The 18,990-nt window shown below is 48.3% G+C and overlaps 4 protein-coding genes and 1 long non-coding RNA gene across 7 annotated transcripts in view; all 5 read right to left on the bottom strand.

Annotated features, from left to right (window-relative positions):
• Tspear (thrombospondin type laminin G domain and EAR repeats) overlaps positions 1-18,990 on the bottom strand; it is a 202,653-nt gene that overhangs the window by 170,107 nt on the left and 13,556 nt on the right. The window lies entirely within an intron of this gene.
• Positions 1-18,990, bottom strand: part of LOC127195780 (uncharacterized) — an 84,801-nt gene that overhangs the window by 63,676 nt on the left and 2,135 nt on the right. The gene's annotated exons all lie outside the window — the stretch shown is intronic.
• On the bottom strand, positions 1,080-1,511 carry LOC127195776 (keratin-associated protein 12-1-like). Of its 3 annotated transcripts, none has more exons than XM_051153341.1 (2): positions 1,435-1,511; positions 1,080-1,347 (listed from the first exon to the last, which is right to left on the bottom strand). In XM_051153341.1, exons 1-2 carry the CDS (start codon positions 1,509-1,511, stop codon positions 1,125-1,127), a joined length of 300 nt encoding a protein of 99 aa, XP_051009298.1. In that variant the 3' UTR covers positions 1,080-1,124. The 3 variants fall into 3 exon arrangements, with proteins under 3 accessions (XP_051009298.1, XP_051009296.1, XP_051009295.1); XM_051153339.1 differs by having other exon boundaries at positions 1,080-1,361; positions 1,437-1,511; XM_051153338.1 differs by having other exon boundaries at positions 1,080-1,418; positions 1,467-1,511.
• Positions 6,373-6,862, bottom strand: LOC127195775 (keratin-associated protein 12-1). Its single transcript, XM_051153337.1, has one exon. It carries the CDS (start codon positions 6,860-6,862, stop codon positions 6,470-6,472), a length of 393 nt encoding a protein of 130 aa, XP_051009294.1. The 3' UTR covers positions 6,373-6,469.
• On the bottom strand, positions 11,774-12,228 carry LOC127195772 (keratin-associated protein 12-1-like). Its single transcript, XM_051153336.1, has one exon. The coding sequence runs from the start codon at positions 12,205-12,207 to the stop codon at positions 11,785-11,787; it is 423 nt and encodes a 140-aa protein (XP_051009293.1). The 5' UTR covers positions 12,208-12,228; the 3' UTR covers positions 11,774-11,784.

The following is an 18,990-nucleotide window of genomic DNA, read 5'->3' as shown; positions in this document are numbered from 1 at the left end:
CCCTTATTTTAAGTCCACAGCAAGTCAAAGGCCACCTTGGCTATTAGGGTATAAAATCACTTTGCAACTCTCATCTCATCACCAGCCTACAGGTATCAAGGAAAAGCCTGGAGCATGTGGCAGCCAGCAGCAAAAACTCTACAAAGACAAGGCCCAACACCAAAGCAAAACTTGAGACCTGGGGTGGGCAGGCCTGAGGGTCTCAGGGGATGAGGCAACCCATAGAGATGTAAGGACAGTCCCCAACACTGTGCAGGGGGAAGTTACCATGGGCACAACAAGATAGCTAAAAAGGAGTTAACCTTGAACGCTCACACCCGAGGGACAAAGAAATATGTTCATTGTTCGCTCAAAGCACAGACTATGTGCACACACTACACAAGAGCTGCCCTGAGCGTTGGGGTCACAGGATGATGTGCTCAGTCTGTGCTGACTGTGTGTTTATTACATATAACAGATCAACAGTCACAAGAAAATGAATACCTGGGAACCTATGGTAAGGTAGAAGAGTGACAGTCAAATCCACATCTCAGATTCTGGCAAAGTTCCATGTGGTGAGAAAAGTCGCTGTGACCCACAATACAAAACATCACCATACAGGAAAATCCGGCTGAGGACCATGAGCATTCTCCATGCAGGAAGATCTCGGGGTTCTGAAGTGTTCAGAAGGGAAGGAGGGAGGGAGCCATGCGTGAGGATGAGTCCATGGCAGGGACGTGCTCCATGGCCTACACAATGACCTGGCCATACCCTTCTTATGTGTCCCACACTTCGAGGAATCATGGTGACACCAGACCATAAGAAGCATTGACCTTACATCTTTTCTGGTGTGAGAGCAGCCAAGAAAGACAGACATGAAACAGGACAGACATGCAGAGTTGAACTGGAGAAACTGGTTTATTTGGCACTAACGGTTAGAGACAGCCCTGCAGCCAGGGCACCCTTCTAATGGGCAAGAAGAGAGGAATCCAGGTAACTTCATATTCTCCCCACAAAATCTCAGGGTGGGCAGATGGGCTTCCTCTCTGCCTCATATGCTGAACCAGCAGCCAGACAGAGGACAGGAGCTTGGAGGGGACAGGTGTGTCCCATCTACACTGGGACAGCTGGTTTGGAGACGCTGGTCAGCAACAGGAGTTGCCACAGGTGACAGGTCTGCAGACCAGGGTCGGGCAGGAGGGCTGGCAGCACCCGGATGACTGGCAGGAAGAGGTCACACAGACAGGCCTGCAGCTCACGGGCATACACACGGAGGACTGGCCGGAGGGGGCCGTGCACACAGTGGGCCTGCAGCTCACAGGCACACAGCAGGCCACCTGGAATCTAACAGGAATGCATATAGCAGGCCTGCAGGAGGCTGGCTGGCATGGGCTGGACATGCAGCAGGATGGCTGGCAGGGGCTGGACACACAGGATCCCTGACAGGGGCTGGACACACAGCAGGCTGGCTGGCACGGGCTGGACACATAGCAGGCTGGCCGGCAGCCTGAGGAGCAGCTGGTGTGACACATGCTGGAGGCTGGCTGGTCTGGAGTACGCTGAGAATGACTTGAGCTCCTTCCTAGGGCAGCCTTTATACCCCCAGCTCAGTGTCCTAACTACCCAGAATGCAGCTGGGCTTCCTTGTTTGCCTCCTCTGTCCTCCCAGGCTGGCTTTGCTGTGTCTGTGTTTCTGTTTTTGTTTTGCCCTTGGCTTCCTGGCTAATTACACGTTCTCCAAGCTCTTCACCTGGGCTTTCCCAGCATCATCCTGATTCAGATTTGCTCTGTTGCCCTTCCAAAGTTCTTTTTGGGATACCCCCAAAGATCCAGGGGACCAGATGTCCCTCCCTATGGCAAAATGATCCTCACATAACCAGAGACTTCTCCTGTGGTTGGTGAGGGTATGCACAATGTGCAAGTCTGAGTACAGGGAGCTCTTCCTGACAGAACATGCTTAGCTCAGAGACGAGGTCAGACAGTAGTGACAGGAAAGGCATGGAGAACAGCTGTGAATCTGTGTGTGTGTGTGTGTGTGTGTGTGTGTGTGTGGGTGAGAGAGAGAGAGAGAGAGAGAGAGAGAGAGACAGAGACAGAGAGAGAGACACAGAGAGAGAGACACAGAGAGAGAGAGAGAGACACAGAGAGAGAGACAGAGAGAGAGAGAGAGGAATTGTGAACATGACACATGAAGTTCAGTGTTTGTGCATGAGTGTGTACCTGTGTGTAAATGTATACAGCCACACATGTGTATGCAGGACTGTATTTCCATATGTGACCACTCACTACCCAGAAAAGCTCCCTTATGTTGACATAATGTTTTTGTGGACTGTGCAAAGTTTGCCCTTGTTCTTTCAAATGTTGCCACTGAACGTGACTTTGTGATATATATTTTAAGTATCTCCTGTCTCGATTTTGTGTAGACACACACACCATTTGTTCTCTGTACTGCCAATAAAATGCCAACTAGCCAATACTGAGCGATGCAGAGAACAGGGTGGGACTTCCAGGCCCAGCGAGGGGAGGAGAAAGAGGAGAGGAAGAGGACTTGGAGCCATGAGGGAGGACCAGGAGGCATCAGAAAAAATGAACTGGACCTAGGAGATGATTAAAAACCAAATATAATGTGGGAAATCTGAATGGGAGGAAGCTATGCTAGCTTGGAGGTTTAGGATGGAGTAATTATTGCTCAGTATTGTGCTCTAGGCTAATTAAATAAATGCTAGTCTCTCTGTGTGGTTATTTGGGTAAATAGCTGGTTACTAATAATATGAATCAACATTAAATATTAATAATCTTTCTATGCCTATAGACCTGTTCCTTTCTCTACCCAGCCCCAGCCCCCACCACCACCACCACCACATGAACGGCTCCCCTGGCTGTTTCTCTGCTTCTCCCCTACTGGCCACTACCCATGCCAAGGTTGTGAGAACTGCTGCTTCCTGGAGATCTTCAGGCGCTGTTGAGGCCTCCTGCAAGCTGGCCTGCTACGGCTCTGAATTCCTAGTCCTCTGTGTGCTGCTGCCATGCCTCCTCCCCTACAGCACCTCCACCTGCTGCTGACCTTTCTTTGATAGTCTCTCAAATACTAGGATTGTTATCAAAACAAAAGTCTAGGTGAAAACTGTCTATCATGAATGATCTGGTAGAGCCAGAAGGGGGACTCAGTTGTCCCCTAACTTCCTTCCTGCTGCGGCAGAAGCACACACCCACACTCCTCTTTCCTATTCTAATTGTCATTCTTTGCTCCTGGCATTGAACAAAATCAGACCTCTGCCCAAATGAACAAATGTATCCAACCCCTCATCCTATTTCTAATTTCTCAGGTTCTGAACCTGCCTCTTAGGACCTACCCTTTGGGGGACATTTATCATACAAAGAGTCTGGGAGAAGCCTGGGAGCCATGCCAGGGAGGATAGGAGTGATCGCTCACCTTCACCATCAACTTGACGCGTTTAGAATCTCCTAGGAGACAGAGGCATCCCAAGGCCTGTCTGTGTATTTTCGTGGAGGATTGGCAGAGAGTACAGACCTCTGTGACTATGGCAGCAGCACCACCACCCCATGGGCTGAGGGACCAGACGGACCAAATGTGGGAATGAAGGAAGCCAAGGTAGCAACACCATTCCTAATCCACCACCTCATGGACCATGAACTGCTCTGCCAACCATGACGGACTGAGGTGTCTGAAACAAAGAGCCAAAATAACCCCTTCATCCCTTTGAGTGGCTGTGTCGGGCCACTTATTACAGCAATGCAAACGTCATGAAGAGGAGTTATCAGAGAAGAGAGGACACTGCTGTGACTAACACTGACTGTGTGGTTCTCGGGCCTTTGATTTGTTTTAGCTTTGTAAATCCTAGTGTGCCATACACAAAACCAATGAGACGTCCCGGTGAGACTCAGAAGACCAGAGTGTCAACAGAAAGTCGGGCGGGATGGTGTGCTTATAAGAAGGTTTCAAATAGAAGAAGGATGCTACTGGGACCAGAGGCCATTTATGTGCCATTCTTGGAAAGGCTTCGTGTATGTTTTGTCTTGTCAGAGCATAAGTTTCAAGAGATGAACAAATCAATTTAATGGGGAAAAATTTAAAGACACCAAAGATGGTGGCTTTTTGCTGGCTGCCTTTAGACACATATACATAAACACATATACATAATGCAGAAGGTGGTCATTACACAGCCTGGCCGGAACAGGGTCAGTTAGAATGCTGTGGCTGAGAAGACTGTGGTAGTTAAAGAGATTAAGACCATTAAAAGGAAGCCGCTTGGCACTGGGACAGCAATAAATCAGCCAGACCCCACCCTTCAAAGGCTCAGGCTGAGAACAAGAGCCAAGTTGCTCTTTGCTTTCACTGTGGTAGAAAAGTAAACCCACAGGGCTAGCCAGACATGTGGACCTAGTGTCGGCAGCAAAATACTCCAGATTTTTTTCAGTCACTGTCTTGTTGCCGTGTCAAGATGTCCGACAAGAAGCGCCTTTAATCCCAGCACCTGGGAGGCAGAGACAAGCGGATCTCTGTGAGTTCGAGGCCACACTGGTGACAGAGCGAGTTCCAGGACAGTCAGGGGTATTACGCAGAAAAACCCTGACTATTTTTTTTTTTTAAGTTTTTTTTAACATTTTAAGGGAGGAAGGCCTCATTTATGGCTCAAGGGGATAAAGTCTGTCGTGGTGAGGGAGTCATGGCAGCTGGTCACATTGCATCCGCAGTCCAGCAGGCAAAGAGGAATGTTTGCGCTCACCTCTCTTTCTCCTTTTTATTCACTCCAGGACCCAAGACCACCCGGTTGCATCACCGACATTTAGGGTGGGTCTTCCCACTTCTGTGAACCTAATCTAGATAATTGCTCACAAGCGTGCCCAGAGTTGTCTCTATAGATATCGATCCAGCCAAGTTGACAGGCAATGAACTGTCTGAGAATCTCTCTGTTTCTCAGGCTCTGAATCTGATTCACCTTCCAAAGAGACACCAGAATCCATGCACGTGCGAGTAGAGAGCACACCAGAGTATGTGGGCACACATAGATGTTTCAAAAAAAATGTGGATATGTATGAGGGAGCATGAGTGTCGTGTGTGTGTGTGTGTTTGTGCACACACACATGCCTGAATATATATGCATAAGCAGGCTTCTCTGTATACAACTGCATTCAACTGTGTGGTTCTGCGTGTATGAGGGAACAGGTATAAGATTGAATATGTGTGTGATTATGTGTACACTGACTCATGTGCACATAAGAAACGAGGTGTGTATGTTCAGGATTATTAGCCCATGACGACTGAGTCTATTTCTGATTTAGTTTCATACAGATCTCTCATTTAACCAACACAGTGTGTTCTTGACTCCCTGGGCGTCTGGGTTATAAAATGACTTTTACAACACATGTTTGCAAGGTGGCCAGCAGTGAGAACTCCACAGAGGGACAGTGTGGGACTGTGTGCCAGGCTTCCGCAGAGCCTGAGAACGGTATTCCTGATCTTCTATGAGGGATGGGCACAACTGTAGGAGACTGGGGAGAAAGCTTTTCACTGGAGAGAGGCAACCCAGCCAATATTACACAAGGAAAGAGTTACCAAGCCCAGTATATTGGCACCATGAGGATGAGCAATGCAAAGGCGCCAGTCTGAGGCACAGGACCCAGCTGACTTGATTCACTGAAAACACAGAATAGGGCACCCCTCACTCTAGAAGTGGCTACACCAAGACATGAGCGAAACTTGGACCACATGCCTAGTGTCCACACTGGAAGTGACATGAAGTGACTATGACATCTCCTCATCATTCAAGAACAAAAAACGGGCAGGCATGCCCCAGGGGTGGCAGGTGTCACAGATTACAGATTACAGACCTAAGATCCAGCTTGCAAAAGCCGCTGGGCAGGAACAAAGTTACATGACTCACGGCATATCCCAAGAGAAGAGGGAAACACAGCCCTGGACAGTCTAGCCAATCTACCTCCCTGCTATCGATGCAGCCACTGCTGTAGGAACATTGGGGGAGGAGAGCCAGGTGAGGCAGGATGGAGACTCATAAGGGACAGAGTCTGTGGCAGGGGCCACAGGCTTGAGCACAGACAGACAGGGCAGAGACATGACCACATCTGCCTCATCAGGCCCTGTCCTCTGCCTGGCATCCCACCCAATGAAGAACCACAGCGAGGCTGGATCACAGAGAGCACTGATATGAGAGGCTTTCTGATGCTGATGCTAGAGCAACTGAGAAAACAGACAGGAGCCAGGACAGACATACAGAGCTGACTCGAGAAGCCATTTTATTTGGCACATGGGGTAAGAGAAAGACGCTGGAGGCAGGACGTCCTTAGAGAGGGGTAGGGCAGGGGAACCTGGGTCATTCTTCTGAATTCTCTTCCCAGGTCCAGGGTGGGCTGAGCACACTTGCAAACCAATAGTCACAGAGGAAGGAGATGGGGGCGCGGGATAGATGTGTCCTGTCTATGGTGACAACAGCTGGGTTGGAGACACTGGTCAGCAGCAGGAAGAGGTGCCACATGTGACAGGTCTGCAGACCAGGGTGGGACAGGAGGGCTGGCAGCACCCGGATGACTGGCAGGAAGAGGTCACACAGACAGGCCTGCAGCTCACGGGCATACACACAGAGGACTGGCAGGAGGGGGCCGTGCACACAGTGGGCCTGCAGCTCACAGGCACACAGTAGGCCACTTGGTATCTAACAGGAATGCATGTAGCAGGCCTGCAGCAGGCTGACTGGCAGGGGCTGGACACACAGCAGGATGGCTGGCAGGGGCTAGACACACAGCAGGATGCCTGGCAGGGACTGGACATGCAGCAGGATGCCTGGCAGGGGCTGGACACACAGCAGGACGGCTGGCAGCCTGAGGAGCAGCTGGTGTGACACATGCTGGAGGATGGCTGGTCTGGAGTAAGTTGAGAATGACTGGAGCTCCTTCCCAGGGTGGCTTTTATACTCAGCCCAGTGCCCTAACCTCCCAGAATGCAGCTGGGCTTCCTAGTTTGCATCCTCTGACCTCCCAGGTTGGTTCTGCTGTAGCCTGTGTTCCTGTTTTGGTTGCTCTCAGCCTCATGGCTAATCACATGTCCTTCAGCTGCTGCTAAGCGGGGCTCCCACGCATCCTCCCTGGGGCCTTCTGGATTCTGCCAAGCTCCATCACTTCCTGATTTCCTCACATGAAATCTCAAAAATCCATGAGTCCAGAAGTTTTCCCTGACGGGTGACAGTCCTTACACACCCACAAAGATCACACTTGTCACAGGGTTAGAAGGATTTGCAGAACATGGGAGGCTGGACACAGGGAGTGTCTGCTCATGAGCCACAGCTGGAGTCAGATAAGACAAGCAAGGGCATGGAGGACAGCTGTGTGTGTGTGTGTGTGTGTGTGTGTGTGTGTGTGTGTGTGTGTGCGCATGTGTGAATGCTATATGTGCACATGGGGTTCAGAGTGTATGCATGTGTATCTCTGAGTGTAAACGTGTACATAACCATACATGCTTGTCCACGACTGTATATCCATATACCACTAAAGGCCTGTTCTTGTTTTGCACCCAAGCCTTACCCAGTCCCTGTCCCCTTGACACCTGAACTATTCTTCGGGCCATCCTGCTTGTCCTAAGCCTCTGTGTTGCCTCATCGCTGCCTGCTGGCCTGCTAAGGCTGTGAGACCTGATGCTGCTGCCACAGACACCCCCCCCCATGTAGCTCTGTTGAGATGGACCCTGTGTCCTGTGTCAGCCTCCTGCCAGCTGGCCTGTGGCGAGCCTGTAAGCTGCTACTCCCTAGCTTGCTGCCAGCCTTCCCACTCTTCCCTGTGGCTCCTCTGACTGCTGCTACTCCTCCTCTCCAGGCCCTCACACGCAGGACTTGCCTGAGTGAGAACTGTAACTCTGGCCAACACTCCGTCCTGACTGTGCTGATTCAGGAAGGGCCTCAGTTCCTCAGATCTCACCCTGTGGTATTGGGGCACCTCCACACCTCCAGTTTCCTCTTCTTGTCTTCTCTCACAGCTTTAGAGAAAATTAGACCTCCTCCTGATCAAAGTCTCAGGCTCTCATCTTTTTTCTACTTTTTTCTTATTCTAAACCTTCTCCCTGGAAGGTTCCCTGCCCGATTCCAGTGAGATCCCAGCAACCAGCTAGAGGATAGGAGAGGCCCGAGGGCTGGAGAGACGGCTCAGGGGTTAAGAGCACTGACTGCTCTTTCCAGAGGTCCTGAGTTCAATTCCCAGCAACCATATGGTGGCCTACAACCATCTAGAATGTGATCTGGTGCCCTCTTCTGGCCTGCGGGTGTACATGCAAACAGAGCACTGTATATATAATAAATAAATCTTTGGGGGGAAAAAGATTCATCTTTATCATCGCCTTGAATGGATTTAGAATCACTAGGAAACAGAGGCGATCCATAGCATGTTTAAATATTTCCAGGGAGGGTAAACTGAGAGTCTAGCCTATCTTTGAATGAATGGCTCTCTCCTTTGGGCCAGGGTTAAAGTGGACAAGAAGAAAACTAATCAGTTACAAGTATCTTATCCCTCTCTTTTGTGGCCCATTGCGACTGTTCTGCTCCCCCAAAACAAAGTGCACCCCTAAAACGAAGTGAACTCTGAATCCAAGAGCTCAAAACCTCTTTCACGCATCTGAGTTGCTTTACTGGGTAATTCAGCATAGCTATGCAGAAGTGACTAGTATAGAACACTGGTCAGAGAAATCAGGACAATGCTGTGACTAGCCCTGACTATATGTTTCTTAGGCCTTGGACTGGTGTCTGGGTACACTGTGTAAGAGTTTTGACACACGGGCTTTATGACCCTCAAGTGCTATACAAAGAGTGAGAAACTAAAATTATAAAATATAAGATGCTTGTTTGCTTGCCCAACCTTGCTTGCCTAGAACCTAAACTTCTGACCCCAGAGGTTTCTCCCAGTTCTCAGAACTGCTAACCTCAAGAGTTCTTCCCTAGCTCCCAGAATAGTTACATGTAAGTTTCCAAATATCAGATGTCCCCATATGGTTTCCAGTAACCGCTCTAGGGACCCACACCCAAGTCCCCACAAGAGGTTTCCCAATGCCAGATGTCCTAATGTCCATATGGTCTAACTTGATAAGCAACCCCACCTGCTTTGCGGTTTTTGCCTTTAAAACTAGCCCATACCAGCTGCTCGGGGTCCTTCACCTCCCGAGTGCTGAGGGACCCTGACACATCGACAATTGGGACTTCTGATGTGTCAGTCCTAAGTTTTACCTATACCTCCAGCCTGTGTGACTTGAGTGGTCTCTCGCGGCGACCCCCTTCCCTAATTGGACTCTAAGGTCCAACAAGAGCTAATGAGACATCCAGGTGAGAACTCAGAAGACCATAATGCCAACAGAAAGATGTGTTCATCAAGTCTCAGGATGATGTTGGGAACTGGACCAGGGGCCATCCGGGTGATGTTCCGCAAGAGAATTTCCTCTGTGTCCAGAAGTGCCATGTGACGCTGAGTTTATAGTGGTGGGTAAATTAACCATGCAGAATAAATTTCAAGATGGCAAAGAACTCACACAGTGGTCTGCTCATTGCTGGAGGCTTTTAGACAGGTTTACAGTGAGAATCAGGAACCACACATCAGAGCAGAGAGATTTGAAAACCATGTAGCCTAGCCAGAAAGGGAAGCAATCAGAAACTGATGGCTGAGGAGGGTGTGGCCGCTAAAGAGGTTAACGCCATTAAAGAGAAGCCAACCGCTTCACCCTGGGACAGTAGAAAATTAGCCAGACCCTACCACCCATCAAAGGCTTCAGAATGAGAACACGAGCCAAGATAAATCCTGTCCCTTTAAGTGTTTTGTGCTTCGTTGTGTCACACTGATGAGAAAAACTAAAGCGGGAGGATGGTCAGGGCCTCTGCCTGGGCCTCGAGCAGAGGGAGTGCTTGAGTGAAAGGTGAGTGAGTGTGCAGAGATAAGCATAGCCATGTGTCTGCAGAAGCATGTGAGGAAGTGTGAATGAATGTGGGGGCGGGGGGGAGTGTGTAAGTATGACCACCTGAGTATACGGGTATGTGTGAGCATACACACATGTGCATGTGAGGGTTTTTTTTCATATGTGTCCCTTTATGCACATGAGGGTGTGAATACAAGAGTATATGTGTGTGCCTGTGTGTGTGTCAGTGTGTGTGCCTGTGTGCATGTGTGCGTGCATGTGTGTGTGTGTAACCTGGGTACAAATACACCATAGGTGCATGGAGTATGCTGCATGTCAAGGGCAGTTAGTCCGTTTTAGGAAAAGTCTTTATTTAAACAGCACAGTGGAACCCTGACCATCTTGGCTGCTAAGGGATAAAACAACTTTTGTAACTCATGCCTCATGGCCAACCTGCGGGGGATGAAGGAAAAGTGTGGAGCTCAAGGCAGCCAAGAGTGAAAACTCTAAAGCAACAGATCCTGGGTGATGTCATGGGGTACAGCAGAGGGTGAGACGGCCATGCCTGTCTGTTTCAGGAACATCACAGGGACCAGTCACAACAGACTGCAGAGATGGGACAGAGCCAGCTGAGGGAAACAGATTATCACCGACACTTCCCAGAGGAAAACCTTTCCCAAAGCTAGATACAGTTGTAAAGGTCCACCTCCATTGCGAATGGGATTTAAGGTCACCATGGACATGCGCTTCTGGTTTTGCTGATGATTGTATTTTCAGAAAGGTTGGACTCATCCCACATGCAGGCAGCACAAGCACTGTCCCATGGGCTGGAAATGAGACTTGAGCACCAACATGCATCTCTCGCTCTCTCTCTCTTCCTGACTGCAGATGCAATGTCATCAGCCACCTCACTCTCTTGCCACCATGCCCATCATGAAGGGCTGTACCCTCGAACCGTGAGCCAAAATAAACCCTTCCTTCAGGTTCCTTTCATTAGATGTTTTTGTCCAAGCAAGAAGGTCAGAGAAACAATCATGATCATTGAAAACGATCTCAAATAGAAAGCACATGTTTGAAGAACACACAGAAATGACGCACACCACGCAGTGAGAGGATACAGAAACAGTGCGGATGTGGCTTCAGCAGGGGCCACCCCAAAAAGTTAGGGGGACATGTGTGTTCTAGCTGCTTTATAGGGAAGTGACTAGATGTATGTCTGTCATATTGTAATTGATCAACAGTAAGAAATTGGTCACAAATCACTCCCCCACAATACTAAAACAGTGATTCGGAGCATGTTAATGTTAATCTGTATGACTGAAATTCAAACCTTCCCAAAGCTGCCCACTAAGAAGCATGTCACTGTGACTGGGACACAGGACATCCCCAGAGGAAACAGAAAACCTTTTATAAACACTCTAGGATTCATCATGTATGAGTGTCTGCTACAGGCACCATGGGAAAGGCGAGCAGGAGCAGATACTGCAGTGAAATACAGTGAGCCCATCACAGGGGCCACAGGGATGCCAAGGACATAAACACGGTCATTCATCAAGCCATGCCCTTTGCCCTGCATGCTGCCTCCCAAGGAACCATAGTGGGTCATAGAAACCATTGGCCTTACATCCTTCCTGATGCCAAAGCAGCCAAGAAATACAGACAGGAACCAGGACAGAAATGCACAGCTGACTAAAGAAGCCACTTTATTTGGCACACGGGGTAAGGAAGGACTCTAGAGCCAGGACATCCTTAGAGAAGGGCAGAGGGAGAGGTATCTGTATCATTCTTCTGTGTTCTCTCGCAAGTTCCAGGGTGAGCCAGGTGTGTTTCCTACCTGTTTCAGGAGCAGAACCACCACCACAGAGGGGTAGATGGATGTGTCCCATTTGGTTTAAAGACACTGCTTAGCAGCAGGTGGGGGTGCTACAGGTGACAGGTCTACAGACCAGGGTGGAGCAGGAGGGCTGCCAGCATCCAGATGACTGGCAGGAAGAGGTCATACAGACAGGCCGGCAGCTCACAGGTGCACATACAGAAGACTGGCATGAGGGGGCCATGCACACAGTGGGCCTGCAGCTCACAGGCACACAGCAGGTGACCTGGTATCTAACAGGAATGCATATAGCAGGCCTGCAGCAGGCTGACTGGCAGGGGCTAGACAGGCAGCAGGATGCCTGGCAGGGGCTGGACACACAGCAAGATGGCTGGCAAGGACTGGACACACAGCAGGCTGGCTGGCAGCTGCTAGATACACAGCAGGATGCCTGGCAGGGGCTAGACACACAGCAGGCTGGCTGGCAGCCTGAAGAGCAGGTGGTGTGACACATGGCAGAGTCTTGCTGGTCTGGAGGAGGGTAAGGATGTCTGGAGTTCCTTTCTGGGGTGGCTTTTATACCCAGCTCAGTGTTCCAATTACCCAAAATGCTGCTGATCTTCCTTGTTTGCTTCCTCTGTCTTCCCAGGCTAGTTTTGCTGTTATCCATGTTCCTGTTTTGTTTGCCCAGTTCCATGACTAATGTGGCTCTCCAGCTGCTGCTACATCTAGGCTCCCAAGCTATCCTCTCCTGATGTCATCTGGATTCTTCCATGCCCCATGAATTCTTGATTTCCTTGCATGAGCTCAGAGGAGTCCAGGAGTACAGATGCCTTCTCTGTGAGATGACAGTCCTTTTATAACCACAGAGATTATTTTTTCCTGTGGTCTGGAAGGCTCTACAATACATAGGAGGCTGAAGCAGTGAATGTCCTCATCCATCAGAGTCTTGGGGGAAGACACATTGGACCAGCCACATCCTTGGAATGCAGATGAAGCCAGTGCATATTCATAGGGGCCACAGCTGGAACCTGCGCAGAGACCAAGGCTCCAGACTCAGCCCCCCTTTTGGTGTGTCCAGCAGTAAGCCAGAAGTGCCATCACAAAAGACAGAACTATAGTGGTATCTGTAAGTATCCATATTGGTCACTCAGAATTGGGGAACAGGTGTCTGAGTCAGCCCAGGGTCCTTGGATGCCTCTCTGAGCAAGATGAGGACACACAGATGTGCATGTGAGGCTGACTTTTCCTCCTGCCCTTCTATAGCCACAGTACCACAGAATATAGGCATCTGGTATATTCTTCTGCCCTCCCAGCTCCTGCTGTCATCACAGAGAGCACATCTGAAAGAGTCTAAAGCCACTTGCAGGAAAGGTTCCATGTCTCTTTGTTTCTGCTTCAACTCTATCCTTGACAGGAATGAAGCTTTGAGACAAGAAGACGCTATGCTATGCTGGAAGACGCAGGCCAGGATTAGCAACATGCTTCCTGGCTGTGTTCCTAGCAGCCTAATAACCAGTTCAACTGTGAGCAATGCCTGACCATCATTACAGCCTCTGCTTGCCCCTCTCCTCCTTCCTCCAGAAGTGGAGAAAATATCACACTGGAAAGAAGCAGAAAGTGGCCCACAAGGCCAGACCATCCCAGAAGACTACCTGAATCCATGCAGCAAGGCTATGGGCTTCTAGGATAGCCTAATGTAGGCAGGAAAGACAGACTCACTGAGTTTTAGGTACTGCACAGTCTGACCACATGCTCCAAGCTCTTAGTACTAATAAGGAGGTAGACCAGATGTCTGTCACACTGTTAACTTCCCTTTAGGAGCTTCCTAAAGAAGCTAAAGAGAGGGGTCCTCAAAATCGTGCTCAAACCATAACCTCTGCTGCATGATTCAGGACCAACCTTTGGGAACAGAGAATGGAAGGTGTAGAGTGTAGCAAACCTGAAGCCCAAAGGCCCTCTCTTAACTACATGGCTGATCCACAGTTAGGAGATGTCCACATTCAGACAGTGCTAGGCAGATGGGCATATGTGGCTCCTGAGTCAACTGAACCACACTTTTGTCCATCTCTGCTGACCCAATTTCCCAATGAAGTATGGCCAGTGGGTAAGAGGGCATCCAAGGTGGGCATGGAAGCATCTAGAACATAGGCAAGATGTACCCCAGAGATAACTTGGCAGGGGGAGGGAGGGGGATCAGATGCCTATCTGCCCACAAATTTGTGTTCCAACCAGGAGCCTAGGCCAGGCTATGCCTAGTGAAAGCCAGACCACAAAAAAGAAACCAACCATCCCAGGACTGAGTAGACTCCCCCTGTATCCAACTGGAACCCAAGACCACTGTGCTTGAGCCTAGAGGAAGGCTCACTGCAAACACCCCTGACCTGGCCCACATGAAGATGCTAGGGATGTGGATGGGATCTTGAGTAGAGGTGGGGTGGATTTTCCACATTTGTACCCCCCACAGAGGGTAAAGCCAGACCTACAGAAGCTCAAAAGAGCTGGCGAACAGTTGCCTGTCTGCTTAAACAAAAACCCACAGTCATAGAAGATAAGAGAACTCAGAGCCTCCAAATGTTGTTTCACACCATCAAAATAACCAGGCACAAAAGACAGGCAAAAGCAACCAGCAGAAAGAATCGGGGATGATCTCATTACAGAGCTGGGCGGTCGGTGACCACAAGCAGCTGTTGTATGTCCAACGATCAAAGGAGAATATTATCCTCATGAGTGGATAGGTAGAGATTCCCAGGAGAGAAATGGAGCTAATCAAACAAAAGGGAATTCTAAAATGGAAATATACAATAGCTGAAATTTAAATACTGGGCAAGCCTCAGAGCAGATGCAAGAATTAAAAAAAAAAAAAAAAAAAAAAAAGGGGTGGATCCAAAACACCAAAAGAAATCATTCCATCAGAAACAGATAAGCTGCCACTCGGTGGTATCACATGCCTTTAATCCCAGCACTTAGGAGGCAGAGGCAGGCAGATTACTGTGAGTTCTAGACCAGCCTGGTCTACACAGTGAGTCCAGGATAGTCAAGGCTACACAGAGACACCCTATATCGAAAAAGAAAAAGAAAAAGATACGCTAAATAATAATAATAATAATTTAATTTAAGTGCTGGAGAGATGACTCAGTGAGTAAAGGTACATGTGCCCAACCCTGACAACCTGAGTTCAATTCAGAGCTGACACAGTGGAGAGGATAGACTGTGACAAGTTGTCCTCTCACTTACACACACACAAATACATATAGTGTGTATATGTATATGTATGTATAAGTGTGTTTATATATGTACACATTTTTTTAAATTTTGGGCTGGAGATAGGGTTCCATGATTAAGAGTGCTTTCAGCAGACCAGAGTTCACTGCCCAACACCTGTGTTGAACAATTTATATTACCAGTACTCCAGTCCCAGGGGACCCAACATCCTCTTCTGGCCTCTGTGGACATTATACTCACAAGCAAATACACTCACACGGAAACAAAAGTAAAAATAAATCATTTTTTTAAAGATTTTTAAAAAATAAAAACTGTGCAGGCTAGTTTTATGTCAACTCAACACAAGCTAGAGTCATTTGGGAGGGGGGACTCTCTACTGAGAAAATGCTCCCACCAGACTGGCCTGTGGGATAGCCTGTGATACATTCTCTTGATGGATGGTTGACATGGGAGGGCCCAGGGCACTGTGGATGTTGCCATCTGTAGGCTGGTGGTCCTGAGTTGTATAAGAAACTAGACTGAGCAAGCCATGAGTCGCAGGCCAAAAACAGTATTCCTATGTGGCCTCTGCTTCAGTTCCTGCCTTGAGTTCTTGTCCTGACTTCCCTTGGTGATGGAGTGTGACATGAGAAGTGCTGAGTTCAGTTAACACTTTCTTCCGCGCGTTGCTTTTTGCCGTGGTGTTTTACCATGAGTCTTTCCAAAGAACAGCAGGTGGCTGTGAGGAAGCAAGTGGTCCAGAAGGGCACCATGATAGTGGAAGAGTTGACACCTCTTCTCCCACGGCAGCAGCCGGTGAGCTAGTCAGGATAAAGGCTTTGCAAAAGGATGCTCAGCAAAGGAAGGGCTACCACACCTGGCTAGAGACTAAGTATGTGGCACCCCACACTCGCCCCTAATCAGGGAAAGCTAGCATTTGAGGCAGCACTGAGGCTCCAGGGGGAGCAGGAGCACCCAGGCTCAGCCCTATCCTAGCTGCCTTCAGAGTGAAGCTGACCAGTGTGGACAGATCTCCACCTCAACCCCAAGGTCCCAGTCAATTTCTTTTCAGCTTTAATGGACACAGACGTTACATACTGGAAAAGACAAGCCCTGGTTGCCAAGGCCACCCCACCCTTACCCATGCATGGGAAAGGCTTGTGGCATGGGGGTAGCAGTACAGGAAGGGGCTGGAGAGATAGCTCAGCAGTTAAGAGCATTTGCTGCTCTTCCAGAGGACCTGGGTTCAACTCCCAACACCCACATAGCATCTCAGAACCATTTAAAATTCCAATAGCAGTGGATCTGACATCATCGTCCAGTCTCCACTGATAACAGACACTGGAAAGTGAAAGACATCCTAAAGTGTTTTTAAAGGTCTTGCTATTTTCCCTAGTACAGAATCAGGGTCTGCCTTCATCTTTGGAGGTGCCATCTGGCCCTGGTCCTACAGCCCTCCTTTTAGAAAGATATTTGACCCACACCCGCATCCATCCATTTAAACACTCTACTCATATACTCATGGCCATCTTATATACAATGCATTCAGTCCATCTCTAAGGGTCTCCATAATATGAACAGTTCTAACATTATTCAGAGGCATAATTTAGGTCTCCTCTGAGACTCAAGGTAGCTGTTAGATGTGAGCTCAATAAAAATAAATAATGAATAAATAAATAATGAAGGGACTGGAGAAATGGCTCAGAGGTTAAGAACACTGGCTGCTCTTCCAAAGGTCCTGAGTTCAATTCCTAGTAGCCACATGGTGGCTCACAACCATCTATAATCTGGTGCCCTCTTCTGACATGCAGGCATACATGCAGGAAAAACACATAGATAGGTAGATAGATAGATAGATAGATAGATAGATAGATAGATAGATAGACAAATATTTTAAAATAAAATACATAATGAATAAATAAATAAGAAGTCACATGCTTCTAGTGTGCACAGACACAAGCATTCACATCACAAAAGGGGGGGGGGGTGACAAGGAAAGATCACACCAAAGTACGACTGAAAACCATCAGAGCACACATTGAACGCTACAGCTCCATGTCTGGCATCTTGGGCTCACAATAACTTCATCTGGGTGTCAACAAGCTCGGCAACCCTGCCCCATAGCTCTGATGCCTGCAGCACACACAGCCTGTCTCTCAAGTCCGCCCCACCCTGTGCCTGCAGCTCTCCTCTTGCTATCATCCTGGGGTCTCCACTATAACCAAGGCCTCACCTTTGCACTTTCATGCACAGAATGCTTAGCCCAACCCTGCTACACATTGCCTGGTCTCACAGGCTTTTCTCTAGAACGTTGGTGTACCTTGCATCTTGTATCCCTTCAAAACCAGACTGTTTATACAAGCACTCTCTTTTTAGATGAAAGCTTTTCAAATGAGCTTGCACTTTTTAATGTACTTTATTTATTCTTATGTTTGTGGGTGTTTTGCCTGCATGTATGTCTGTATACTACATGCCTTCCTGGTGCCCGTAGAGGCTTAGAAGAAGTGTTAAATAACCTGGGAGTAGAGTTACAGATGGTTGCGAACTGCCGTGTGTGTGCTGGGAATCGAACCCAGGTCCTCTGTAAGAGCAGCCAGTGCTCTTAACCACTGAGCCATCTCTCCAGGCCAAGTATGCATTATTATACCTTTGGTGACTTCATTGATTGAGGCCATGCCTTTGAGGCCCCTTTCTCACTATCCCAGTAAAAAGGAGTTGGCTTTTCTTTTATGGTGCTAATCTCTTTGACAGTTAAAGCTGATTTGCTTATGCCTTCCATTTCCACCCTATCTAAAACTTTAATTTCACCTATACTCCTTCCTGTCCAAATGTCACATTTTTACAATGTCTCAAAAAAAAAAAAAAAAAAGTCTGGCTAAAGGTAGCCAGCAACAGCCATGCCACAGCCTGGAAGTTACATGTCTTAAAATTACCTCTGCTAAACAATTAGTCAAATGCGCTTAAATTCTGCTTCTCTCGCATTTTCAGGACACAAGCAAAACAGAGCCAGATTCTTTGCCAGAAAGCAACATGAAAGGTCTCTAGTTCTTGCTCCTGTCCAAAGCCTCCTAGGCACGGTCTTCACTGCAGGACATCTCTCAATGCCTCGGTCTTCCAAACTCCCAACAGAACAGCCCTCTGAGCTCTGCTTAGAACACTCTGGAACTTCTCTAGTCCATAGCTCCAAACTCTTCTACATTCCTTTCTCCAGCCATGTGGTCAGGTTTCTCACAGCAATTGCCCCACTCCTGGTACCAGTTTTCTCTTACACGTTCTGTTGCTGTTAAAAACTCCTTGAGAATCAACTTGGCAGCAGGAAGGGAGTTTCTGGGAGTGGGGGAGGAATCACAGCAAAAGAAGGGTACTTATACTGGACCAGGATGGCACTGGGAAGGTGTAATACCTGGGGACCATCTGTGGTGAGGATGAAATGGCACAGCTTGCTGTATCGTGGCACATCGGGGAGAAGACCTCAGCTGTAACCAGATCAAGGCTGAAACCCTCATGCTGTTTTCCTGCAGTCTTAAGTCAGCTTCATGTTCAAAATGTTCTACAACCTTTCAAAATACAGCATTGTTGGAGGTTGGCCTGATGTATTTTGATGCTAATTACCTCTTTCTGTCTTTTAATGTACTCCAAATATCGCTGTGTAACCTTGACACACACACACACACATATATATATATATTTGACCAATAAAAATCTGATATGCCTGGGCAGGCAAATGGGATAGTCACGGCTAAGGTTGGTGGGCTTTTGAAGACAGAGAGAATCTTGGGAGAAGGAAGAGAAGGGAAGAAGGAAGGAGGAGGAGGAGAATTGCCCTGAGATAGGAATAGGGCCACATGAGCCCAAAGGAAGAACTCTAAAGTTCCACATAGAAAGAGATGGAGAATATTAGTGAGTATTTAAGATTATGGATGGGAGGTAGCCCAGATAGAAATCATTAAAAGTAGACGGAATGGGATGGAGACTGGGAGTTATTGGAGGTAATATCTGCCTTCCCCCAGATAAAGGATTATGCTAAAATACACCAGGTGTCTGTGTTTTCATTGATTGCTAGTGGGTTAGAAAATATTGCCATGGCTGGAGA

This window comes from Acomys russatus, chromosome 11, assembly GCF_903995435.1.
Source record: "Acomys russatus chromosome 11, mAcoRus1.1, whole genome shotgun sequence".
Taxonomy (NCBI): Eukaryota; Metazoa; Chordata; class Mammalia; order Rodentia; family Muridae; genus Acomys; species Acomys russatus.
The sequence above is the reverse complement of the archived record's forward strand: the minus strand, read 5'-3'. Positions and strand labels throughout refer to the sequence as shown.

Bases quoted from the DNA above. Each gene is read 5' to 3' on its own strand.
- LOC127195776 (XM_051153338.1), bottom strand. From the start codon at position 1,511: ATGTGTCACACCAGCTGCTCCTCAGGCTGCCGGCCAGCCTGCTAT. The intron at 1,419-1,466 runs GTGTCCAGCCCG...AGCCCCTGTCAG, and splicing joins GCTGCCGGCCAGCCTGCTAT to GGATCCTGTGTGTCCAGCCC.
- LOC127195775 (XM_051153337.1), bottom strand. From the start codon at position 6,862: ATGTGTCACACCAGCTGCTCCTCAGGCTGCCAGCCGTCCTGCTGTGTG.
- LOC127195772 (XM_051153336.1), bottom strand. From the start codon at position 12,207: ATGTGTCACACCACCTGCTCTTCAGGCTGCCAGCCAGCCTGCTGTGTG.